At 57.8% G+C, this 25,736-nt stretch overlaps 1 protein-coding gene across 14 annotated transcripts in view; it reads right to left on the bottom strand.

Annotated features, from left to right (window-relative positions):
* Positions 1 to 2,551: 2,551 nt before the first annotated feature.
* The window catches only part of ARAP1 (ArfGAP with RhoGAP domain, ankyrin repeat and PH domain 1), a 61,503-nt gene continuing 38,318 nt past the window's right edge, over positions 2,552 to 25,736 (bottom strand). For 4 of the 14 annotated variants that reach the window (XM_082749712.1, XM_082749718.1, XM_082749721.1 and 1 more), the window contains 24 exons: positions 24,056 to 24,255; positions 22,037 to 22,122; positions 20,696 to 20,878; positions 19,426 to 19,600; positions 18,164 to 18,298; positions 16,171 to 16,306; positions 15,789 to 15,891; positions 14,775 to 14,970; positions 14,452 to 14,503; positions 14,174 to 14,337; positions 13,814 to 14,026; positions 13,392 to 13,497; positions 12,788 to 12,935; positions 12,609 to 12,695; positions 12,453 to 12,521; positions 12,018 to 12,135; positions 10,301 to 10,414; positions 9,908 to 10,053; positions 9,388 to 9,420; positions 5,775 to 5,857; positions 5,047 to 5,097; positions 4,823 to 4,886; positions 3,493 to 3,642; positions 2,552 to 3,180 (listed from right to left, as the gene is read on the bottom strand). In XM_082749712.1, the coding sequence (XP_082605838.1) occupies positions 3,163 to 3,180; positions 3,493 to 3,642; positions 4,823 to 4,886; positions 5,047 to 5,097; positions 5,775 to 5,857; positions 9,388 to 9,420; positions 9,908 to 10,053; positions 10,301 to 10,414; positions 12,018 to 12,135; positions 12,453 to 12,521; positions 12,609 to 12,695; positions 12,788 to 12,935; positions 13,392 to 13,497; positions 13,814 to 14,026; positions 14,174 to 14,337; positions 14,452 to 14,503; positions 14,775 to 14,970; positions 15,789 to 15,891; positions 16,171 to 16,306; positions 18,164 to 18,298; positions 19,426 to 19,600; positions 20,696 to 20,878; positions 22,037 to 22,122; positions 24,056 to 24,255 (2,830 nt within the window). In that variant the 3' untranslated portion in view covers positions 2,552 to 3,162. Of the gene's footprint in view, positions 3,181 to 3,492; positions 3,643 to 4,822; positions 4,887 to 5,046; positions 5,098 to 5,774; positions 5,858 to 9,387; positions 9,421 to 9,907; positions 10,054 to 10,300; positions 10,415 to 12,017; positions 12,136 to 12,452; positions 12,522 to 12,608; positions 12,696 to 12,787; positions 12,936 to 13,391; positions 13,498 to 13,813; positions 14,027 to 14,173; positions 14,338 to 14,451; positions 14,504 to 14,774; positions 14,971 to 15,788; positions 15,892 to 16,170; positions 16,307 to 18,163; positions 18,299 to 19,425; positions 19,601 to 19,862; positions 19,955 to 20,695; positions 20,879 to 22,036; positions 22,123 to 24,055; positions 24,256 to 25,736 lie in introns of those variants that run through there. The other 10 variants (XM_082749720.1, XM_082749719.1, XM_082749714.1 and 7 more) reach the window with 5 other exon arrangements.

Here is a 25,736-nt window from a genome sequence, read left to right as displayed (position 1 = left end):
GACATGTGCGGGAAGGGGATTACCAAGGGATAGTGCGAGTTACTTCACACATATTAGCTCATTTAATCCTCCCATTAGTAGGTACTATTAATACCTCCAAAGTAGACGTGAACAGTGAGGATCAGAGACCTCAGGAACTCAGCCAAGGTTCCAGAGCTTATACATGGGAGCGTGGGCATCTGCCCAACGGGTATCCAACACCCATGTTCTTCCCAGTGAGCTGTGCGCAGGGGGGAAGCCACCAGAGCACTGGGCCCGGTGAGAAAGGCTCCACTCCAGGCCTCCCTCCAATCCCTTGAATCTGGGGGAAGGAGGAGGCAAGGCCCATCTTCCCCTCCCCTGTCCTATGGATCTCTTGCAGAGCCTGGGGGTCTCCCGAGGCCCTCCAAGGCTGCAAAACACTTTGCAGGGTAGGCGGGTTGAGCAAGAAGGAGGTAGCAGAGAGAAAGAGTGAGACAGACAGACATCCCACCCCATCACCCAGCCCTTTCCCTCTTCCCTCCTCCCTCTCCATCCATAATGCTCTCCACCCAGACTGACTTGCCACAGCCTTCTCTCCCAGGGCTCACTATGGTCAGGCCCAGACTTGGGTCACCGGGTCGGTCACTCCAAACACCTCACCCTGGCTTGCACCCCTTCCTACCACGTATACCGGCAAGGCTTCCAGTTTCCAGGGCCAGCTTGGGGGTACCTCCTCCTCCAGAAAGCCCCCTCTTCTCCAAGAGCTGCTTCCCACCCCTCAGTAGGTCTAGTTCTGGGATCTTGACACATCCCACCCCTCCCCCACAACCCTAACCTCAAATGTGAATATAAACCACTCAGGGTCCCAAGAGGCCCCATTTCTTGGAATCCCTGTGACCAAGACCAGCAGAGTCTCCTGCCCAAAACCATCACGCTGTTGTCATTGCCATAATTCATTACAGTTGAGACCTGAGGCTCCTGTTGGGATGTTGTCCCTGATCCCAAGGGAAAGCACTTTAAGTTATCATTAACTCCTGACAGTTCAGATCCCCTTTCCCAGGGGACGTATGGGGCCACTTATAAGAGGAGAGAGAAGAATTTAAATCAGGAGGGATACAGAAGAGGGAGACTCCCTCCCCCTGAAAGAGTGGCTATAGAAACGAACCTCAGGTTTGATTCAGGAAAGCTATGTGACCTTGCACAAGTCACTTCCCTTTCTCTGAGCCTCCTCCAGGAGGAGACAGTGCAGAGAGCTACTCTCTCCTTCTGGCTCCTAGATTCTGGGAGTCCACAGCACTTGGTGTTGCCTTCCAGAGCATCACTAGTCTTGGAGTCAAAGGCAGGGCCAGGTCCCACCCCACACTCCAACAGAACACCACCTGGGCCAGGACAGCCACACTGGGGTCTCCAGAACCTGCTCCCCGATCAGTAATGTTGAGCTATCCATGGCTGCCCCCTGGTGGCCCAACTGAGTCACTGCAGCCAGTCCCTGAGCCTGGGCAGCAAGGCTGGCAGCCTAGCATTGGGGCATTTCCAGTCTTACCCACCAGACTCTCTCTACTAGCTGGTCAATCCAAGGTGATATCCAGGGAAGAATTCCAGCCCCTGAGCAGTTGGACGACAATCTTGTCCTAGCTGCAGGCCGAATGGTCGGACTTTCAATCTGTCAGCCTGGCCCGGAGCAGCCCACATAAGGGAGGATAAGAGTGGGACTCAAGGGGCTTAGCCCCAGCCTGTGAAACTGGCCAGGAGACCTATTCTAGTCTGACATCTACTTCCCCTCCTCAAGAGCCTGGAACACAGAACCTGGAGGAGCTTTCAGCTCCCCAACACTCCATTCCTACACTGGCCTTCCCCAGAGTGGGAACATATGAATCAGAGGTCCGGTGACCCATCTCCACCCGCTTTGTCCAGCCCCCACTGGCTGAGGCTAAGGTTGGGAGGTCAGCCTGTCTGCCTGCTGAGCCCCTGGAGAGAGGGCGGTAATGAGGCTCTAAGCAGAGGCAGGAATGTGGTGTCTGGCACCTTCCCAGGGAGTCCCAAATAGGTCTCTGAACAGCTCGTTATCTCCCCAACTTGCCAGGGCCTTGTCTTCCTGGAGGAGACAACCAGGGAGTGCTCAGTGAGGGCAGCCTCCAGGGGTAAGGCAGGGCCCATCTCTGGAGGGCCATGCATAGGGACCAAGGGACACCTGAGGCTCTTCTTCCTAATTTAATAAAGCTCCTATGACTCTGTGACCTAGTGTCTCAGAAGGGCTGGTGGGGGGCTGCCCTGAGTCACTCACAGGCTACACCCAGGCCCCGGCCCAGACTCTAGACTGCAGCCAGGAAAGGGGCTTGCTCCAGCTGGGGTCTGTCCTGGCCAGGGTCAGGATAGGCCTTCCCAGCCCGGCTGCACAGGCATGCAATGGGGATGGCATGGAGCTGGGCCGGGGCTCTGCCTGGGGCAGGAGGGAGGGGCTAAGCAGCTCATGGCCCTGGGTCCCCCCAGCTTCAGGGCACTAGGCACTCACCTTTGGGCCTCCTGAACTCCTGGCCCCTCCTACACCAGAGCACCTGAAACCCCCAGCCAATCACAGGCCTCGGCAATATAGGATAAAATATACAGATATATTTATATTATCAAAAGGCCCCCAAAGTGGGGAAGGGGCACCAGGAAGCCTGGGCCCTACCAGTCAGGCTAGACTGGAGGGAGCTCCTAAAGTCCCCCAGGCCTGGCTCTAGGCTACAGAGAAACATACCCAAGAGCTCTCTCCCCATCCCAGCTGAGTGTTCCTTTAGAGCATCTGCCGCCATTTGCTGCTCTGGAGTCTGGGACAAGAAGGTGGGCACCCTTCCAGCGGGGCCCCAGAGCCTTGGGCCTCTGCAAGGATGGTGGTCCTCCAGATCTCCTGACTGATGCCCATCCCATCTTTCCAACCCCTCAAACTCAGGGTGGGTGACCCTGGTTAGGGAGCAGGCCAAGCCAGGGGCGCTGAGCACCTGGACAGAGCCCATGAGAGGTTCCTCCTCAGGCAGACCCTGCTGCCCTCCGCTTCCTGGCCAGGGAACCCCACGCTGCAGTCAGGATGCGGGGTGTGGGGGTGAGGCTTCTTTGTGCACTCCCCGCTGGCTCACACCGGGCACGCAGGGCACGAGGGTGTCTGTACAGGAAGGCTTCGTGGCAGCAGAGTCCCAGAGGCAGGGGCTGGCTCTTGCGTGCTCAGACGTTGCGGAGGAGCTGTGGGAAGCCACAGAAGGCCAGATTCCATAAGCACGCTGGGAGGGCTCACAGGGCCGGTGGCCCCGCTTAAGCTTTTGCAGCTACTTGGGAATGCCAGCCTGGGAGTACTCAGGTCAGCTGGGTCCCCCAGGGCCATGCAAAGAGGGGGGTCCTGTGAACTACGCCAACTGAAAGAGCCTGTCAGGATGCGGAGGAGGACGGGGGGGGGGGGGGGTGTGGCAATCAGGACAAGTAGAGAGGGGACTCAGGCGGAAGGCACACCCCAGCCAGGCCCCAGCCCTCTGCCCACAGGGACAGAAAGCCACTCACGGAGAGGGGGTCCGCAGCGAAGGCGGCCACGCTCCGGCGCATCTCGTTCTCGCTGCCACGCAGGGGGATCAAGGACACGCTGCCCAACCGGACCTCAGGCGCTGCCCGGGACACACGGGAGGGCTCCGAGGGCCACACCAGGCCGTCGTGCTGGGGAGGTGAGAGGAGGGCACTCGGCTCCCGATCCACCCACCCTTCCCAGAAATGCCTCCAGTTCTGAGCTGAGGGGATACCCTCAGCTTTGATCCCAGTCAGTATGAGAAGCAGCAGTTAGAGGAGAATATGACTGTATCCCTGGCAAAACGCAGCCAGTGATGTTGCTCAATAACTCCCACCTCTGGGTACACAAACTGCTCCAAGAATACGGTACCCAGAAATTAGTTCTAAAGGAAACACATGTGTGCCTCCTTCCACTGGGAGCCAAGACTATGGAACCCACCTGTTTTCCCTTTAGGCTTGACTACCAGGAAGCTCAGGGCCCTGGTACAGTTCTGTCTCCCTTTTCCCCCAGACAACTCTGAGCTCTTGTTTAAAATCTATGGCTTGAGTCCAACCCCTCCCCACCACCCCATCCAACCCCTTCCTGGCCTGTTCCCACCTGGCCCAATGTGGCGACCACCTGACTCCCTCAGTCTGTCCTCCCCTGCAGGCCGAATCCAGAATGAGCCCTCTCAGACAAACCGGCAAACCACTTTCTCACTTCAAACTCTCCCTTCAAACTGCTGACGAGGTTGAATTCGGCTTCCTGGGAATGAATGGCCTTCAAGGCTCTGAGATCTGGCTCCTGACTCCCTCCCTTTCCAGTGTCAGCTTCTGGCACTCCTGGCCTTTCTTTGTGCCCTACCATGCAAGCTGTAGTTCTCTGGCCATGCCTTTCCATCAGCTGTTCCTCTGCCTGGAAACCGCCCCATCCCCCCCACCGCCTTTGCTAGGTGAAGGCTCTGTCACCCTCCAGCTCAGGTCCCATGACGCCCCCACCCTGCTGCCTTCCCCATCTACCCACCACCTTCCCTAGCTAGCAGGCTCCCTGGGCTTTTTTCTCTGTCTCCACACACTGACCACACCAGGCTATTTAACAGGTCACTTCGAGGTCTGTTCCTTTGTACCTGCGGAGTGGCCGAGGAAAGGGGCTACACCCTCGGTCTCTAGCACGCCTGGCTTGGGGATGGACCAGAGGGACCTCTAGGAAGGGCTTACTGAGTGAATGAACAAACCAATGAGTTCAAAGCAACTCAAAATCTACTTGAAGCAATTGGTGGCCTCTAAAGCAAAGGAACAAACAGACCCATTCCCCAGAAGGATGCCTCCCAGCATCCCCTCCACCTGGTACCTGCACGAAGAGGAAGGTGGCAAACCACTCCCGGAGTTCCATCTGCGTCTCACAGCAGAGGTACCTGCGGGGTAGGGCACAGATCTGGACACTGCCAAGCGCCTGTCTCCCCGGCCCACGGCCTCCAGGCAGGGCATAGAAGTGGACAGTGGGGGAACCCCACAAGAGGGGACACGTAAACATTTCTCCACAGCCTGGGGTCTGAGGCTAGGGCCCTCACTCACCACTGCTGCTTCTCGTGCTTCTCAGTCTCATGCACCACGGTAAAGCCCCAGCTGCAGAGAAGGGCCAGATGGAGTCACGTGGCCGCCCACAGAGGCCTCCCAGCCCAGGTGCCCAGGACAGAACCCAGACGCCTGGGGCAGAGCCGGGGGTAGGGGTCAGGGCCTTCTTACAAGCATGGCACATTCTGGCCACTGCCTCTTCCTCTCTGCCTGCACCCACCCCCACCCCACCCCCAGGCCTGCCCTAGTCCCTGAGAGATAACCAGGCACAGCCTGCAGATGAGAGGAGAAAGTCAGGAAACTAGGTCAGGTGACCGCAATTCATAACAATAATAGCGGCCAGGCATCACTTTCCATCTCAAAAACATATACCACCCTCTGAAACAGGTGTACCATCATTCTCTGCGTTCTACAGATGTGCAAAGTGAGGCCCAGAAAGGTCCCAGAGGTAGTCAGTGAGGATTTCATTCCAGGCCAGTGGTATGCAAACAAGAGCAAGCATCAGAGTCCCCAGACTGTCTTGTTACCATGGACTGGTGGCCCCACCCCCAGGACCCATGACTCAGCAGGTCTGGGCTGTTTGCATTTCCAGGTGATGTTGCTGCTGCTGGTCTGGGAGACCACACCCTCAAAACTACAATACCAACCCCCATCAAGTTCAAAGCCTCTGCTGTGCTGCACCCCTGACCATGGGTCCTGATCTCTCACAAGCCCCAGCCCCAGCTCACCAGGTGGGTGGCCGCAGTTTCTTCTTCACTCCCAGGTAGACTTTGAGACTCCTGACAGGCCACTCCTTCTCAGGCCGGTGACTCTGGGGTGGGGGAAGGCAGAGGGAGGGCACTCAAGTCAGCTGGGGCAGGAACTGCTGTGACCTCCCCGCTCCCTTTCCCCAGCCCCCTTTGCATCCCAGCACAGGGAACCTCCTCCAGGAAGCTTTCCGGACAAAGCCCTCCATGTTCACCATCCAGCCCAACTGAGCCCCCCAGGCCACTCTCCCTGCAGCAGCATCAGACAGTCAACCCTCAGTCCCTGAGGTGGCTGTTCCAGCAGGACACAGAGCAGTGATCCCAGAACTGACTTGCAGCACCGTTGCTGAACCAGACTGTGGAGGGAGAAGCCTGCACGTCATCCTCCGGCACCAAACTGAATGAGCGTGTAGGACCTGAGAGCCTTGGCTGGCTTATTCCTCACCCCTCTCCACCCCACGGAGGCTCCAGGGTTGACCGTGTGAACAGAAGACTTGTGGGGTCAGTAGCTACTAGCTCTTTGGTTCCACCAGGGGAAGGCTAAGGACTCACGCTGAAGCAGGACAGCTGTTTGGTAGACCAAAGGAAGAACTTTCCAGTGGTCTAGGTCAGGAAGCAAGAGACCGATGTACTGGGGAGGGTCAGTGGCTCATGGACAAGTTCGCCTCTGGCCCCCCTCTGCATATGGGTCTGGGCTTGGAAGGAGCAGGCTGGCTCTGAGGCAGAGGTACGGGGACAGTGACCCCCAAGGAAGAGGCAGATTTGGGGTCAAGCTAATGAGCCTTCCTCTTGCTTTGGGGGCCACCTGCTTGAAGCCCTGCCCCACCAGGCACCCTAGGCACCAGCCAGGCACCAGGGTGGATGGTAGGGAGGGGGACTCACTTACAACCAAAACTGGGGGGTCAAAGGCTGAGCCACCTCCACCCTGCTCCCACCATTGCTCCTGGCCACCCCCAGGCATGGCTCCTCTGCAGGAACAAAAAAAGGGGACCAGAGGATGGCTGGGGACTGGCAGACGCTGTGAGGCTGCATAAAGGATGAGCAGAGACCTGGGTGCTGTCTCAGAGGATATAGCTTAGGAGGACTTACTAGGCCCTATTGCCCTGCTTTCACCCTGATCCTCCCTGAGAACCAAGGCCCTGATGGGGGAACCCTATGTCTCCTACACATGACACCCGACCTGACAATGGCCATGTGCCCAAGACGGCCTTGAGCAAACTGGGCTGCAGGCAGGAGAACATGGGGCAGCAGGATGGGAAATCAGGATGCAGACACTGGCCAAACACAGTGTGGGTAAACACAAGGAAGAAAACCTCCACGCAGGCAGGGAAAAAGAAGGAAGGCAGGGAAGAAGTCAGGCCCAGAACACTGAAACCATCAGACGGCAGGTTGTTAGAAGCCAGGTCACGGGGATGAAAAGACTTGAGACAGAGGTTGTGAAAGAAACGGGTCTGCGGGCAGGGAAAACAGCAGGCTCCAGGCAGGACAGGGGAAAGGATGTGTGGAAAACTAGGTTGCAATATGGAAGGCAGCAGGCTGAGAGAATGGAAAGCAGGCTGAGGGCCTGGAAGAAGTTGAGATGTGGGTGCCAGGGAAAGAGAACCAGAAGCAAGGGGTAGAGGGAGTTGACAGGGGAAGGAACAGGCTCATGGGTGTGACACCACTGGAACAGGGGTGGTTCCAGTCAGGGTGTGGGGAGAACTGTGGGAATCAAGGAATTCAAACCAGGCTGTGGCTCCCTGAGGATTCGAAAAAACTGTCCTCAGACTCTACCTCCTCAGGATCTTGTCTGTGCAGTGTATGTATGGCACGTGTGACAGAAGTGTGGCTGAGACAGGGAGGGAGAGGGGGACATCATTCAATGTGGGGCTTGGTTTCCAATCAAACAGCTCATGTTTCCAGCATCGCTGAGGTATGAGGTCACTAGAAGAGAATACAGTTCGCCCCTTGATGCTCAAAGAGCTCTGCAGAAACCAAGATTTTTCTAGAATGTGACTCTTCCCTAAATGCCTCCAGGTCTTTAACAACAGAAGATGCCTGGGCCGAGGCTTGGGTGTTTGCATATCCTGAATTGCCCGGTGTTGTCCCAATTTCAAATATTCTGTCTGTTGTTCCATAAACCAGCAAATATCAGAATTACCAACACCTAGGTAGCCAAACCACACCCTCTTGGGATTCCTGTCAGGGCCCAGGGGCTGGCTGCCATTGGGCGAGCACCACTTGGGCAAATCAGCCCAGCTACTGAGGCCTTGATTCCTGTACTTCAAGGGCCAAAGCACTGAACTCTGATGCTAACAAATCTGGGTCTGAATCCCAGGCTACTATCTAGAGATTGCCTTAGGCAAGTCACTTGAAGCCTGTTTTCTCCCCTGTGAAATGGGGACAATATTCCTCCTTGCAGGACAACAGTGAGATTAGGTGCGGGGAGGGCTGGGCACCAAACCTCACTCAATAAACATTACCACTTTTTCCTTTTTCTAGTTCTCCTGCCTTTCCCCCTCTGTGCTAAGGGATCAGCAGCTGCTTTTCCAGGTGCCTCAGCCACCCTCCTTCCCCTCTGCCCACAATGATGGTCTTATTCTGCTCCAAGGGGCTCATATAAAGAGGGGGTCAGGGAAATAATATACCGGAACCAAGGGAGACTGAGTGGAGGGGTGAACAGACCCAGAAGTAAGTAATCATAGAGGGAGGCAAAGGAGAGGAGAGGAAGCATTCCCCACAAGGGTCTGTAGGAGCCCAGATTCATTAATAGAGGTGGAGCGTGCAGAGAGAGGGAGGTGACGGTCCCAGTCTGCCTGCTTTGCTCCCTCCATGGCAGCTAGGCCTGTCCAGTGTCCTCAGAAGAGGCGAGTGGCAGGAAGCGCTGGAGTCACTGCTCGGGCAGCGGTAGGAGCTCAGGCTAGAACCCTGGGCTTGGAAACACATTTCTGCTGCCCACCCCTGTGGAACAGCTATGCTCTGTGGCTCCTGAGGCATAGCTGGGACCCACAGGGTCATCACAGAAGGCAGGTTTTCAGCTGAACTTGAGTAAGGGGCTTCTCCCAGGTGGAACTATCCCCTACAGACAGGGGAGTCCCGAGACTCCCACAGAGTGTGGGAGTGTGCACGTAAGGGCTGGCCCGCAGAGTGTGCACGTAAGGGCTGGCCCACAGCCAGGGAGGATGAGCAGGGGCTCCTACCAAGGGAGGATTATACCACAAGCCTGTGGAGTCCCACCCCAGCACTTAAGAATCAGGGCAGTAGCACGGACATGCTGACAGCCTTGAAACTCTCTCCAGGGTTGGAAAGAGGAAGGGTCGGACCTCTAATTCAAACCTAGGGGCCCCCATTACTGGCCCCACAGATCCCACACAGAGTCCTCTGGAAAACTGTAAAGCATCACACTGATGGGCATTCTACCTTGGGGAAAGGACTCTGGGGCAGGGTTGGAGGTGAAGGGCAGGAGTCAGGGTGGGAGCCAGCGCTAACTGGTAGGGGGTTGGGGAACCATGCCTGGAAATGGCCAAGAGCTCTGGCTAGGTCCCTAGGCTCCCCCCAGGCTCACTTGGCCCCCAGGCGGTGTAAGGAAGCTGGCAGCTGGCTCATAGCTACTCACGGTCTCAGGGGCCCCGCTCCACGGCCTCTGGCTCTGTTTGATAGAGGATCAGTGTTATGGAAGAAGGAGGTCCAGGCCCAGAGCCAGGACAGTGTGTGTAGTGGTGCATGGTGGGCTGTGGCAGGGATGTACAGAAGATGTTGGGGGCAGGGTGTCGAGGTCTGGGAGGATACCTGGCACATGGACAGAGTGGGCATGGAGGAGGGAAAGCCTGTGAAGTGGCGAGGACTGCAGAGGCCACAAGTGGGGGCTGTCACCATAGGGCACATCCTTGTGGGTGCCGTGACAAAGCCCAGGCTCAGGCGAGATGGCAGGAGCCCGATGGGATGGCATCCAGGTGCCACAGGGCACAGAACACTGGACCCGAGAGTCTCTGGCTCTCCCCCACCACTAGCCATCCTAGGGTCCCGCGATGGGGATGCTCCCGCTGGCAGACACCAGCAGATGTTTGTGAACGGGTGTGTGAGCACACCTGGGCGCCAGTGCTTGCTGTACGGCCAGACCCACTGGGGCTACTTACCCGGATCTCCTTGTAGAGCCGGAGGCAGCTGCTGTTGAGGATGAAGTACCGATCGTGGAAGCCCCCCGAGGGCAGGCCCAGGCCCAGGAGGCTCCGGTCCTCACGGAACTTCATCATGCCGTGCTTGGTGTCACCCACGTGGCTGGCTGGGGGAAGACTGGAGTGGCCATGGGCTGCCCTGACCCCCAACCATGGACATGGACACCCAGGGGAGGGTCCCAGGATGAAGGAACCCACTCCAGCCTACCCCAGCTGACAATGAGCCCACGGGCCACTCTCTGCTTTAGCGGCTCTGCCCAGCACCACCAGCTCCCATCCAGGCTCCAGATGAAGGGGAGGCTCCTGCCTGCCCAGCGCTATGGGCACTGGCCCCCCAGAGGCACCACCACCTACCCAGGTAGAGCAGCATGGCTTCCATGGACTGGTGCTTCTTCACCACCAAGTAGCTGTCTGTGCCCAGTCCATGCAAGATGGGCAACACCTTCTCCGCAAAGTGCAGGGGGCGCTCTGTGGGGAGGGCACACCCGCTGTTACTGTGTAACAGGCCTCACAGCGCTGAGGCCTGGTGCACACACGTAGCACCTACATGGCCACAGGCTCCATCCACGCCCAACACCTACCAGCACTGCCACACCCCAGAGCTTGAGGCTCCACACATCTGGCTGCGACCAAAGCCGACCCAACCCACACATCCAAATCCAAGCCAGTGATCTTTCCTGTGTGTCCCCATCAAGGAAAACACCACCCGCCAAACCGCTCAAGCCAGAAACAAAGCCTCCCCATCTTCCCTCCATATGTTGAATCTCTTTGCTTCTGTCCATCACTATTGACACAGTGGCCCACGTAACCATTTGTCCTTGGACTAATACCGTGGCCTTCCATGTGGTCCCTAGCATGAGTCTCCTTCCCCGCCCCCACCTCTCCTTACCCAACAAGGAACAACCTCTCCCTACCCAACAATAAGGAACAACCTCTCCAAACTCCCATCGCTAACCCTTTAGTGGCCTTGCATTGTGGTCAGGCCCAGTGACTGCCTCTGTGTCTATCTCCCGCCCCACCCCGTGACACAAGCCCTTCACTGTCACCTCAAGCTCCTTGAAAGGGTAACGTCCATGGCTACCACAGGGCCTTTGCCTGTGCCATTCCCACTGCCAGGAGGCACTTTTCTCTCCCTTTAGCATGTAACTCCTACTCTTCTTCACCTCCTAGCACAGGGACGTAAAGCCAGAGAGCCTGTTGTGAGCTCCAGCAGTGCTGTGGCCCTTTCCTGCAAAGCGGTCCTCACAGCCTCAGTTGAATGGTTGTCCCGGTGATCATGGCATTGCTGTCCATTCCAGACCACACTAACCCCTGTGAGGCGAGGGACTGTGTCTGGCCCCCCAACCTGGTGGGTGGCACTCAACAAATCACAGGAAAACAGATGAACAGATACACCCTCATCCACCACCCTTCGGGGCACCTGGGTGGCTCAGACCTTAAGTTTCTGCCTTTGGCTCAGGTCGTGATCCCAGGGTCCTGGGATTGAGCCCCGCATCGGGCTCCCAGCTCACCAGGAAGCCTGCTTCTCCCTCCCCCACTCCCCCTGCTTCTGTTCCCTCTCTTGCCGTCTCTTCGTCAAATAAATAAATGAAATGTTTAAAAACAAACCACCCTTCACCCTAAAATGCCCTTATCACCCCCTTCACCACCATGGCTCCCTCACACCGCCATCTCCAGCAGCCTCAGGAATACCACCACATCCGACCCTGCCCCATCCCTCTTGCACTCATCACCACCTCCTAATCCCTTCATCACCAATGCCATTATCAAATTTAGCATCCCCACCCTTGCAAGCAACATCACTCTGACACCAAGAAAGCATGGTCATAGCTGACGCCACCTACCTCCTTCATGGTCCTTCCTATCAGCCACATCACAGCCATCCCCTCAATCCCTGCCAGCACACTATCACCTCCGTCACTGAGATGACAGTGTGACAGCAATACCCATCATCCAAAACCCCCTTGACCACCACTGTTGGACACTGGGGGCAGGGGAAGACAGACTGGGGCCACCGCCCAGACAGGTACAGGCCATGCCACACTCCGTGCCAATCCTGGGGGCTACCCACCTGCCTCCTCCCTCTCATTGACCTCGAAGCAGGTCCAGTAGTCTCTCTCCCTGATGCCCACGTTCCTGCGGTCCAGGATCTCCAGGGTAAGCTCCTCAGCCGTCATGGATGCCGGGATCTGCGGTGGCCGAGGAGAGAGAGGTCAGCCCACCCTGCCCCTGCCCCTGCTTTGCCACAACTTTGTTGTGTAATCCAAGGGCTGAGCCCAGCCCTCCGGTCCTCTGGAGTCCTGGGATGCTGGGGGAGTGTCTCTGAGTGGGCCTGAGGAGCTGGGTGGGGACGAGGCAGTGAGACAGACTCAGGCACCAGCCACATACAGATTGCAAACTAGGGCTCCCCCTTGGGATGGAGGCTCTGGTCCCCTGGTCTCCTGAGGCTATGCCTGGCCCAGCCCGACTCTTTGGAACCCTTGGTGGCTAGGTCCCAAGCCCCCACCTTGACATGCTGTTCTGTGTCTGCCTTCTTCTCCTCCAGGTACACTGTGCAGATGAAGTCACCCGCATGCTGTGAGGAGACAGGGCTCAGCTAGAGGTCTGGGCAGTGGGTGCAGGCAGCTGTCCCGAGCCCCCACCCCCAGGCCCTATCTTTCACCTGGGTCCCACTGGCAGTGCCAGCCACACGCATCTTCACGATGGCAGTGATCTCCTCCCGCTGCTTCCTCAGTTCCTCCTCATCTACCTGGGGGTGGGGAGAGACACACAGAGACAGATGACCGCTGCCACCCAAGAGGCTCGTCCCCACCCTCCATTGCCCGCTAGCCGGAGACGCACACTGAACACCACCACATAGTGGCCTATGAGGTCTTCCACCACTCGGCCAGCCTTGTAGTCCTGCCCGTCAGTCTGGAAGAGCGTGGGCCCAAATACAATAGCCAAGTTGTGTGTGTTCATCTGGTTTGTGTCTGAGAAGCACTGGACGCTGGACAGGGGAAGACAGAAGGCTTGAGTGAGAAGTCCAGCCCAGAACTTCCCCACTTCCCCCTCCCAGTTCCAAGCAGGTCCGTGACCAGCTCCTGGAGTCAGGCCAGGGAAGGTCCTGGTCAGAGTGCACTGCTAGTTAGGGAAATGGGTACGGTCTTCCTGGCCACGTCTTGGGTCCTGGGGAGGAACAGAGCTGGGAAGCTGGGATACCTGGCCAAGGTCCCCTGGGTCCTAGCTGAAACCTCCTCTATTCCTCCACCCTGCAGATCCTCCCCCCATCCCACCATCCTGTGCAGGAAATTGGGAGACAAAGGGTCCAAGATCAGGGCACAACAAAAGTCAACATTCAGTTCCCAGACCTACCGGGTTCTGAGGAGAGAGCAGTCGGCCAGGTTGGGAGAAGAATCTTTTCCACCCCATCCCCCCGGAGCCATATAATAGTAACATTCCTCACCAGTACAGGTGGCTGATAAGGGCCTTCACTGTGGCACGGTTGACTGGAGGCAGGCGTGCCAAGAGCTCTCGGTACCTAGAGATCTTCTCCTCCTCATCCTCAATCTCTGGGTGGGGAGAGAGAGATCAGGTCAAGAAGTCCCCATCTCCCCCCCCCCCCCCCCCAGCCATCTCCCCTGTCCCAACCCTCTGGCTGTTCTGCCTTTAATCCTTGGGGACAGCATTTCCTGGTTCTGTTTAGAGTAACAATGAAAGGAGAAGCAAAGGAAGGGAGGGGAACTGGAGCTTGTCCCCTGGGGCATGCCTCATCCATGTGTCCAACCCCGTGGATGGTGAGTGGAAGGGAGGGAATCCTGGGACAGCAGTGGCAAAGCCAGCAGCACCAGCCCGAGTCTTAGGCTGGACAAGGGCTGCGGGGCCCACCTGAAGTGTCCAGCCAGGCCAGGCGCTGGGCGCGAGTGAAGAGCCCATCGGGCAGGTCTCGCAGGAAACGCTTGAGTGCTGAGGATACATCATCCACGTGCTGCTCACCCTCCTTGAGGCGCACAGACCTAGCGTCCTGCCGCAGGCTCTCCAGCAGCCGCTGGGTCTTTGACGTCTGCCCACACTTGCGGTAGATGCCCTCCGAAGTCAGGCCTGGAGAGAGGTGGGACTGAGCCAGGGGCGGAGCCTCACAGCTGCTGTAGGAGGCATCCTGGGAAGGTGGGGCTTGGCCTAGAGAAGGCAGATGGGAGGGACTCTCCCTGGGTAGGGCGGGGCCTGTGCCAAGCGGGCAGGGCTCACCACACTGGGTGATGTAGTCCACACAGCGGTACACAATCACAGGGATATCCGAGTCTCCGAGCTGCTGCTCTGACAGCGTGTCCCCGGAGCTGGCCGCTGCTTTCTGGATGGCCCCCAGCCAGCCTGTGAAGTCCAGCCGTCGCTCCCCCTGGATATACAGCGTCCTGGGTGGGGAGAGTCGGTCACTTGGGGGCTTACCCCTGCCCGACCCCTCCCAAGTCTCTCAGACTGCCACAGGCTTCTGAAAGAGAGCTCTGCCCCAGGAGTCCAGGGCTCACCTCCTTCGCTCCACCAGCACCAGCACCTGGTTCTCGCTGTCCCCTTGGACGGCTGTGGAGGGACCGGTCAAGGTGAGGCCCTGTTCATGGTCCCCAACCGACTCCCTCCAGAGGCTCTCTGGGTACACACATCCCTGGGACCCACCCCCCAATATACGGAGTTGCTGAGATATACCCCAAGGGCAGGAGAGGACATAGGAGGGCAGGCTGGCTCCTTCTGGCCAGGCCAGGGTAGAGTGCAGACTACCAGGAAGGGGCTGGGGGCCTGGGGGCCCAGGATAGGGTGCCCTGGAATTTAGGGGCCCAGGGCTGGGTCCACGCACAAAGCTCCTGCAGTTTCCGAAGTTGTAGCGGCTCCTCACAGGGCCCCTCTGGGAAGACAGCTCGGAGCTCAGAGCCAGTGAGGGAGAACCAGCCCTCCTGGGCCCGCTGTAGACTCAGGCCAGCTTTGTAGGGTAGGCGCCCAAGCCGTTCAAAATCCCGGGCCAGTAGATCTTCAGCCAGGGGAGGTATGAATGCCTGGTAGGGAGGCCAGGAGAAAGGGGAGGTAGCCGAGGAGGCTGCATCAGCCCATGGCACTGCATGTCTGGGACCCCCCCAGCTCTCTGGCTTATGGGCACACACCCATTTCCCACCCAGCTGCCTCCTCTCTCTTCCCCAGGGCAGAACGCACCACTGTTCAGGACCTCGGGTATCAGACCCCACTTCGTACCCACTCCGATGTGTCCTCCCCGGACAACATTCCCAGACACCTTCAGGGATGCCCTCCTCTCCGCTGTTGCAGCTCTGATTACAGTATTGTCACTGTCTAGGCCCCATCTGTCTCTCCCACCAGCAAAGGAACCACTGAAGGGCCAGGACCAAGACTGGTTCAGCTGGGTCCCCAGGGCTCAGAGGGCTGACCATCAGAAGGGTCACAGAAAACTGATCAAGGAACAAGTAAGTAAGAGTCACAGGCCCTCATAGCACAGGGGGACCCCATGGGGCACCTGGCTCTGGTCCCCAGGGGTGAGCAGCCTCCTGCCTCCTTCCTCCAGAACAAGGAGCTCACTCCTTCTGGAGTCAGTACTGTCCATTCTAAGATGGCTCTGTTACTGATTATTAAACATGTACTGAGCACCTACAGAGTGCAAGGCCCACAAGACCTTCTTCCACAGGTCTCCTGACCTCTCTCCCTGCTAGGTGACTATAGATTGTCAGGCCCTTGGCCCAAGAAGCCAGCCTTATGTCTGCTCCCTGCATTCATGAGATAGGGGAGCTGGGGTACATGGAAACAGCCAGGAAGTCCTACCCTGGGCCATCAGACTCCCCACACCTGCCCACTAACCCAGGCCCACCTTAGCAATGCACTTGACCCACTCACGAGCCAGCTCTGCACTCTCCAGCCCAAACAGGTACAGCCGCTCTCCCTCTGTGTACACCTCAAAGGTGTGCTCAAAGCTGTAGATACACAAGCCAGGATTCAGGCCCAGCCAAGACCCACCCGTGATGCCCTGCCTCCACCCCCTGCCCACTGACTTTTCCTTGGCCCCCGAAGAAGTGGTGGGAAAGCCCTAGACTGGGGCCTCAGGAGACCCAGCTCCCAGGTTGCTGCTGCATGACCCTGGGAAGGTTCTGGCCCTCTCTCGGCCCATTTCTATTTCCTCAATCGTGGGGGGAAGGGTGTTGGACCTTATGGCAATAACTGTGATTCTGTGATTCTGCCCCAGGGGTGCTCACCCGTGGGTGTCAGGAGGGGGTACTGCCAGGCACACAATCTCGCTGGCCCGAATCTCACCGTTGGGGGTCACTGCCCGCTCATTCTCATAGTAGCTCAAGACCCCGTCGCTAAGGACACACCAGCGTCGGCTGAACTCTGGAGAGAAGGTGGGCAGGGAGCCATGAGGGAGCCTCCCTCCTTCCCCTGAAAACCACCTCTGTATCCTCCCTGGGCCCCCACTCCCACCTGACCCATGTTCTCTTCATTCTAACTCACAAGCTTCCCCCAGTTCCATACTCCTCCCTGCAGCCTGCCACCCCAGCCCAGCTCACACCTCTCCCCTGGACTACTGCAGTAACTTCTTCACTGGTTCCTAGCCTCACTTCTCCTAAGATTCAAAAGCGAGGTAAAACCAGACTCCATCCTTCCTCTGCTCAACACCTTTCCATGCCCTCCTCTCCTTATCCTATACCGCTAAGGCTGGCATTCAAAGCCCTGCTGGGTCTGCCCCCACTTACCTCTCCAGTCACCTCTCTGACTACTCCTGGGCACCCCACCTCCCCACTTTTGTTCACCTTGTTCCCTCCACCCACACCTTCCCTCCCTCAAGTCCAGCCCGTATGCCGTAGGAAGCTTCCATGGCTACCCCGCGCTCTCACCCTCCCCTGCCAGTGGTACACGTTGCTCTACACTCTGTCTCCTCCTATAATGGCTCTGAGGAAACTGACAAGAGCCCAGAAAGGAAAAGAAATGGGAATCTGGACCAGGGAAGGCAGGAGAAAGAACACAAGGTCAAAATCATGCAAGCTCATAGAGTTCACAGCTTTGAGCTTCACATTGTCTCAGAGCTTCCTGGCACCCAGGGCAAAAAGGATGACTCAGGCAGTTACATAAATGACATTATCAGGCAAAGGGAGGTAGACTAGGGGCAGTGCCTGGGGGGCAGTGAGGTGGTGAACAGCACAGAGCGCCAACGAAATCTCTTTGGGTGCTAGTAAGCTTAACAGAGGGTGCTGAGGGATACAGAGAGCGATGATCTCAACAATCTTCTCAAAGCAGACACTGTCTCTTGTCCTGTCTGCAAGGATAACCTCTGTCCTCTGACAGCAGGTGTCCCAGAGCCATCCCCCAGGCTGGGCCCCTCGAGGAGCACCAACCCTGCCTCCGTTACCCTTCGTCCTGCAATGTCTGCCAAGTGCCCACCACACTAGGAGCTGTTCTCGGTGCTGGGGCTACAGTGCGGGCAAAGGAAGCTAATATTCCAATGGTGCACAGAGAAACACCAGACACATCTATAAACAGACAAATTAATGTTAGCTAAGTGCTGTGAAATTAGGGCAAAAGAAGGGTAAATAGGGCATGCTATTTTGGATAAAATGGTCATGGATGAAGTCTCTAAGGAGTAACATTTAAACAGAGACCGGATTGAAGCGAGGGACTGGTCACGCAGATATTCTGCAGAAAAGCCCATTAGGCGGGGGCAGAGCAAATGCAGAGGCCCTGGCGGAAGTGAATATATGTGGCTGAGAAAGAGCAAAGAGGCCAGTAATGCTGCAGCACAGTAAGTGAGGGGGGAGGGGTCACAGGTCATGGGGTGGGAGGGCTGACAGTGCAGGTCCTTGCGGGATGTAGGAAGGACTGAAGGTCGCACTGAGTGGGGGAGCAAATGGAAGGCAGAGATGATAAAGGGATGGGCTCTATGCTTAGCTCTGTCTGGCTCCAAATGCCAGCTGCCCAGCACCCAGCAGGTGCTCAATAATGGCTTTTTTAGCCTAAAGGAACTCTAGCAGTGACTTGCTCTGCAGTGCCAGGTCCTGCTCCTACCCCTACTGGCTCGCTTAGGAAGCATCTACTGTGTCCCAGAGACAACATCTCAGAAGCCCTCTTAGGATGACTCTGCCAGAGTACACTTGGTACCTTCATGGGCCCACCAGCCCAGCCTGCCCTGGCTGCTCTGGCCCCGCCACCATGCCAGAATGCCCTGGCAGCAATGGGGTCTGGCCTGGCACCCACCTTCCCGGGCACGGCGGTCCTGCAGCAACTTGCCGGCCGAAGCGGTCTTGTAGAGAAAGCCACTGTGGCTCACAGTTGGCAAGACAACTGAGTAGTGCTTTTCCAGGGGCTTCACTGAATCCAGCCGAGGTACCTCTTTAGGAAAGGTTTTGGGGGTAGGGGGAGGAATGGCTGCTCATGCTCGCCATCCCAGGTACCCCCCTCACCCCCACCTGGGTTGAGCATCCAAGCTTACATTCAAGTCACCAGCCCCCTGTCACCCTCAGGCTCTCATTGCCACATCCTGGGCTCTGCCCAAGTCATCCTCCACCTCTCCCCACTTGTGCAAATTCCACAGCCCAGCTCCAGTACCTCCCCTGCCAGGAAGCCCTCCTGACTCCCCAACCTAGCCCACCCTGTTCTCTCTGCTGAGGCACAGAGTAAGCACACTAGAATGAGGGGTCTTAGGCAAACTCACTAACAATCCCCAGAAGGAGGTTTGTCCCACACAGTGCAAAGCCTAGGGAAGCAGCCCGGCTCCAGCCCTCCTCCCAGCAGTCCCAAAGCCCAAGCCAGCTGGGTGGTCTCCTGTGTCTCCCTGGCCACCTGGGCTTGCTCCAGCACAGCACGCCCCACCCACCCATGGCCTTGAGCCGAGCTCTGGCTGCCGAGCTCCACCCTCAGTCCTAGGATATGGCCCCAGAGGCCAGCCCTGAGCCATGACCAGCAGGGCTTATCCCCACCGTCCCCTCCTCACCCAGCTGGAGAGTGACAGCCAAATGGGACCCAACTCCAGCCTGTGACAGAGCCCCGCCCAGACAAAGCAGCAGACAAGGCTGCCATCATGGGTCACCCGCACACGGAGAAATGCAATCCCCACACAGCGACTCAGACACTCTGTGGCTGCACAAACCCCAAAGCCCTCAACGCCCCCAGGGATAAGGAAACCCAGATCCACAGTGGCTCAGAGATGCACAGACACTGGAGCACAGATACCACCATGAAGGCCTGCACTGCAGGTCAGGGAGGGACCCACAAGTCCTGAATGAGAGACGTAGGGACAGACACAAAAAAAAAACACACAGGAAGGGGAAGCCAGATGCACCAATCAACACTGACACGGCAACCCAAACCACACACTGCTTGCCGGGGCCCCTCACAGAGCTGCACTCACGGCTCGAGTGCGTGTGTATTGGGGGCCTCACAGCACCCCCATCACAGGGCCAGGCCATGGCAGCAGGGAGGCACATCCCTCGAGGTAGACCGTCCCACTGGTCACTCACCCGTGGTCCGGTTGTTCCGAAGGAATTCCATCTGCAGTATCTGGCCGGCCTGCTCGGCAAGAGCCAGGGGCGTGGGAGCTTCAGGGTCCCCTGAGAAGCAGTTGACCCCGGCCCCACAACCCAGAAGAGCCTGGGTCTCAGCCAGGTCTGTGGTAGTGACTGCAGCACACAGAGCCTGGGAGGAGGGAGAAAGGGTGAGGGGAGGGTCAGCCTAAGCTGGAGTGGGGAGCCAGTGGGCATGGGGGAGCTGGGGGGAGGAGAGGAAGGAAGAAGAAGGAGTCACCCAAGTCTGGAAGCCCAGCCTCGGGTTCAAAGAGAAGAGCCAGGAAGGAGGACATAGAGAGAGGAGAGGGGGAGGATGAGAAGGGCCAAGGGCATAGGGGGGTGGGTAGGGGCCGCTCCGCAGAGGCTGGGGGTCCCGGTGGTGCAGGGCTCACCCCTACTAGCAGCCTCTGGGACCCAATCAGCTGCCAAGCCTGTTCTCTAGAGGATCTCACGCTCCTTCTGCCTTGTGGAAGGCCAGAGGGGGGTGCTTTGTAGCTCATTCCTCCCACATTTGAATTCCTCACTGCCTGCCCAGCCCTCCCGACCAATGGGAGTCCCTGCCCCTCCTAGCTGGCGGGCTAGACTGGGCTGGGCTGGGGGCTGGACGCCTGGGTTCCTGGGAGGTGGAGGCCTGGCTCCCACTGGGTGTCCAGCCCGCCTGAGCCTGCTTGGGTGGGGCCACTTGGGGGGAGGGGGTGAAGGCCAATCAGAGGTCACAAGTGGCATCCCCCTGCCTCAGAGCCAGCTGCCTCCCACTCAGGCTGAGCCAGACCAGGGCCCAGGGCTTGGCTCCCAGCCTGTCAGGGCCTGAGGCCCGTGTGGGGCCTCAGCTTGAGTGGGGTGTGGATGGGGGTGGGTCAGAGCAGCCAGCTGTTTTTCATGAGCCTGACAGGAAATAGCATCCCCATCAAGTTCACTCCTTTTGGCAGGATTCACAGGAGCAGGACGGTTCAGGAGACAGAGGAATCAGGAGGGGAGGGAGGCAGACAGATGCTGGGGATGTGGACTTGGCCCAGGGGTCAGGCCTGACTCCTCCTTGATTTGCTACAATTCTCCCTTGGCTTAAGCAGGGCCCTTCCACCCTCTGGGCCTCAGTTTCCCCATATGCCAACTCATCATCACTGTGAGCTGATCAAAGAGATGAGCTGCGAAAGAGAGAGCAATAGAGGGGGGTAGAAAAAAAAGTGGGTGGTCTCCAGGGGTCCCAGAGGCCCAGTGCCCTGACCTTGTCCAGTTCCTCCTGGTTGCCGAAGAGCGGGTGGTAGCGGCGGTACTTGCCCTCACGGTATTTGGCCTCCAGGTGGTGCCGCCGGGCACCAGGGCTGCTGTTGGGCTGCAGAGCCTCACTGGGGGGCACGTTGGCTGCCCAGAAACGGTTCCCTGCACCATTGCCCAGCTGTAAGAAGAGCTGTGGGTGGGGGCAAGAGGTCAGATGGGCAGTCCATGGCCCGGCCTGAGTGTCTGGTAAAATCTGAGGTTGTCAGGAGAGGGGCTGGGCGAGCCAGGCCACCCACCCACTTTCCCATCAGGGAAGATGAGGGGCAGCCTGGCTGGTCAGTGGCTATGAGCTCCTCAGCTCAGTGACAGGACGAGAGGCAGACAGTCCAACAGCGGGATGCCCCAAGCCTGGTGCCTGGCTGGAGCCCTTGCTATTTCCCCAACCCGGTCCCACATCTGGAACTCCGCATTCCTGAGGCTATCATGGCCTGGGTGAGGGTGGGGGGCGGGGTAGCTAACCTGTCCGCCAATAGGGTAAGGATTGTGGAAACCTCTCCTGTCCTTGACATTCCTTTCTGGGCTCAGGGGAGGAGGGGCAGGCGCACCTGCTGGGGGCGCAGATGCAGGGGTCCAGTCATCAGGAGCCTAGTTTATTAATCCTTGCCCTCTGCTGATCATTTGTCCCACAGCCATTTCCTGGGCCCCCCATCCTGCTTCTGTGTCAGGTCCTGTGTGGGGCGCTGGGCCACAGAAGAGAATAAAGCAGAAACAGACCCTGCCACCACTCACTCACTCAGTGACTGTGGGCAAGCCATCTTCTCTCCCTGCGCCTCAGTGTCCTCATCTATAAACTGGGGATTCAAAGCCTAACCCACAGGGGTTGATGTCACAGCCAAACCACACTGGGGCCTGCAGCTGGACGGGGCAACAGGGAGGCCCTGCGTGGTCAGCCTCCCGCTGCAGGTTCTCCTCTGTAACAACTGCACGCCCCCATGGGCAAACCCCACGGAGACAGGAACATATGCACATTAAGTGTACCCCCAGACATCCGTACATGCATGCAGAAGAAGAGTTCAGACTCTGCACGACAGTTTCTGCTCCATATGTCTTCCTCTTTTTTTTTTTTTTCTAACTACCCCTTTAAAACTGTAAAAACATTCTTAGCTCATGGGCCAGTTTGCTGACTCTGCCAAAAATCGCCTTTTCCAAAATCCCCACCCACTAGATGATCCCAAAGCTCTCTGCTAGCTTCAGGGGGCCAAGGTCTATGAAGGGGGCAGGGTGGAGACCCAGGCAGCGGTGGAGTGGAGCAGATCCCAAGTGCAGGCGGCAAGCAAGGCCTCCCCACCTCGATGAGTGTTTCCGTCCACACCTTCCTGTCCATCTTCAGGCTCCGCACCTTGGAGACGCCAGCGCCCAAGCCTCGGTGCTCCCCTGCAGACAGAGGGCCCTCACCTTCACAAGAGCACTTACCTTCCTGACCTCCCTGCCTCCCCGTGAGCCCAGGCAGGAGCAGACAGTGGGGAGCAGCTTCCAGTGCTAGCCACGCACACCCCTGCTCCAGGCACCAGGGAGCTGAAGTCACGGGCGTCCTGCAGCAGTAACCTGCCCCCTCTACCCCCCTACAAGCAGGCCATTTTGCACAGCCCAACCACAGTAGTCTTTTTGATCTTTTTTTTTTTTTAAAGTAAACTCTATGCCCAACATGGTGCTTGAACTCATGACCCCCAACCCTGACCCCCACTCTGAGATCAAGAGTCAGATACCAACTGAGCCAGCCAGGTGCCCCCAGTGTGATCACCTTAAAATGCAAATCCCGTTTTTCCAAATCCCTTCTTTAGACTCCTCAATGGCACCCCAGAATTAGATCTAAATTTCTCCTGCACACTCATCTCAGAATTCCGCCCCCCCAATTCCAATCCTGATCAGCCATACTCTCCTCCCTCTTCTAATCAGCTGACCTATTCCTGCCTCAGGGCCTTTGCACTGACAGTTCTTTCTTCCCCCATCTCCCCAGGACTGGCTCCCTCCTCACATTCAGGTCTCAGCTGATAGATCATCTCCTCAGAGAGGGCTTCCTGACAAACACATTCTGTGCTTAGCACTTTATTACCTGATACTTCTATCGGTTCATATGTGTACTTTCTGCCTCTCCCCACTAGAATGTCAGCTGCCAGAGGGCAGGAACCTTGACTGTCTCCTTTAGGGTATAGCCTCTGTATGTGCTTAGAACAAAGTCTGGTACCAGTGAGCACTTAGGACATCTCTGTGGAATGAGAGGGCAGGGTGAGCTTTGGCTGAAGGGAATGTAGCCTTCCTCAGCTACAGGTCCCAGGAAGGAGCCCTGTCAGAGGGAGGAGGCTGGGGCACTAGGAGCGCCAAGCACCATCTTGTTCTGGCTTCAGCCTCAACCCACCCCCTGCAGTCTCCTAGGGAGCACCTCACCCACACCAGTCACCCGTACCCCTCCACGAGCAGAAACCTTTCTAAATCAAGTCATTTCTTTCCTGCATGCAGACCTCCTGGCCCCAGGCCTCCTGGATGTTTGCTCTCGCTCAGTGCCTTCCCCAGAACTATCCCCTGCCCCAGATCCCCATCTCAAGCTGCCCAAAGCTGCTCCCTGGGCATCAGCAGCTCCGCTGAGGGCCAAACCCCAACACCTCACAGTGTCCAGCACAGCACAGACCCTCAGTAACTGCCGGGCAGAGAGATGAATGCATCTTGGGCCCCAGCGTGTCTTCCTCACCCTACTCATCAGATCTGTCGCAGGGACTCTGACACCACAGATCCTGTATGTCTCTTGAATCTTCTCCACTGCTTCCCCAGACCAGGCCTCGGCCTGTTCCTCTCTCTCATGGAGCCATCAACAGCCTCCCCACTGGTCTCCAGTCTCACCCCTCCAACTCAGGTCCCACCCGCCACCGGAGTCTGAGGCCCGGATCTGACCGCAGCCCTCCCACCCCGGCCTCCCATCTCCTCCCATGGCCTCCCATTACACGCAGATCCCTGCCAGCCCCTCCTGTCTCGTTCCCCTCCACTTCTCTGATGGGACGGGGGTGGGGAGGGGTGCTGGACCCCAACCGGCCTGGGCTCAGTTGGGCAAGACTCACTTGCCAGGCCATGATATGCACCATTCCCCCTCCCCATGCCTCAGTGTCCTACTCATGGCATATGCAGCTGAACCCCTGCATTGCACTCTCCGGACTGCAGGCTAATCATGGTGGGAGAGGCCTGGTGCATAGACGCAGCTTCATGGACAAGGATCTGACTAGCGTCTTGGCTCCGGCCGCTCTAGCCAGATAGGCCCCCAGCCACACTGACACACCAGCCCTGTCATGCCTCAGCCTGGCACGCCAGCCCCACACACCTGCACAGCGTTTGCAGATGACGATGCAGAGGTTGATGGAGGCCCAGTCGGGCTGGGCAGCCCCACAGTCAGCGCAGAACCTGTTGGGGGCCACGGCCCAGATGCGCTCGGCCACCTCCGAGGTAGACAGGGCCTCAGCGATGGCTCCCTGCATGGCCTCCAGCCACTGTTCCTTCTCTAGCTCCGATTCAGCCGAGAAGCTGGGGACACAGGAGTGGGGGGTGGGGGCTGGTGGGAGAGGGCTCTGAGAGATTGGGGGGCAGCGTGAAGAGGTGCAGCATGACGTGGATGGAGCAAGGAGCTGAGCCCTCACAACTGGGAGAGGGAGGCACCCTGGGTCTGTGAGGAAGGTGGGTGTGGACAGAGGCAAGGGTACCATGAACCTAGGAGACATGGGGGCTGGGGGATCCCAGAGCAGGTGCTCCCCCCGCCCCAGGAAATAGAAAAGACTCCTGGGAAGAAATGATGCCTGCGCTAAGCCTTGACAGATGAGAAGGGCTTAGCCAGCAAAAGATGTGGAAAACCATTCCAGAGAGGGAGCAGCATGGCACACGGGGCATTCCGGGACCCAGGAACAAGACAGGCAAACTGGCAGAGAGGAGGCTGGGAGACATACAGGGACAAGCCTGGGCCAGGCAGAGGAGGTCAAAGTGCACCCAGAGGACAAGACAGAAGCAGTGGAGGGTTTCAGTGGGACAGGGGAAAGGGTAAAGAGACATCTTCCTCTGGTTCTTTCCCTGCTGCCCCTATCCCACCTACGTGTGTATTCAAGATACGGCTACCCCTATAAGCCTCTACCATGGCCAAAAAAGGGGTCACTGCTAGAGATGTGACAGGCACTAACGTGGCCTGACCAGAGGTGCTGAAGACTGCGCTCATCCATGAAGGCCTCACACGTGGAGTCTGCAGGCTGCTGAGCCTTAGCCAAGCACTCCGCCTGTCTTCGTGTTTACATCCGACGGTCTTTCCCCGCATATGTCAGGCTGGTGGAGGCCCTTGGTGCTGAACACCAAATCAGCCTAACTAAGGCTGATGACCACAAGACACTCGGTGAATAGGCGGGCCTCTCTAAAACCGACAGGCAAGGAAAACACTAGAAGGTGGCTGGTCCCTGTTGTGTGGTCATTAAGGAGGAGGCAAAGACTCTTGGGCCAACATGTCATCCAACATTACTTCAAAGGCAGAAATAAACAAATAAAAACTTGGCTTTCAACAAAAAGAAAAGAGAAGACCCCACTGGCAGTCACAGACAGGCAGCTGATGCATGAGGTGGAGCCGGGCCAGAGTTCCCCTGGCCTGGAACAAAATGGGGAGGGACAGAGTGGAGGGGACAGACAGACGTGAGAGAGCCAGGGTGGTGAGGTAGGGGTGGTGACAGGCATGCACGGGGCTGAGTGGGAGAGGCAGGTGTCCCCATGGGTGGAGACAGTGGCCTGGGAGGTCCAGGGAGTCGAGGCGGAAGTCACAGAGGGACAGACATCCACAAAACTGTTGGACATGCAGGTCTGGAGCTCAGGAGAAAGTCCCTGCAGAAGACAGAGAGCTAAGCTAAGGGCAAAGGACATGACAGCGGAGGTGGGATGGCGCTAGTGTTGACACAGTGGTTACCACACACTGAGGCAGGTAACAGCTTTACAAAGACAGCTGCAGTCTTACTCCCAGAGGAAGAAACCAAGGCACA

Source organism: Mustela nivalis, assembly GCF_964662115.1.
Source record: "Mustela nivalis genome assembly, chromosome: 9".
NCBI lineage: Eukaryota > Metazoa > Chordata > Mammalia > Carnivora > Mustelidae > Mustela > Mustela nivalis.
Note: the sequence above shows the minus strand (reverse complement) of the source record. Positions and strands in the feature narration are given on the sequence as shown.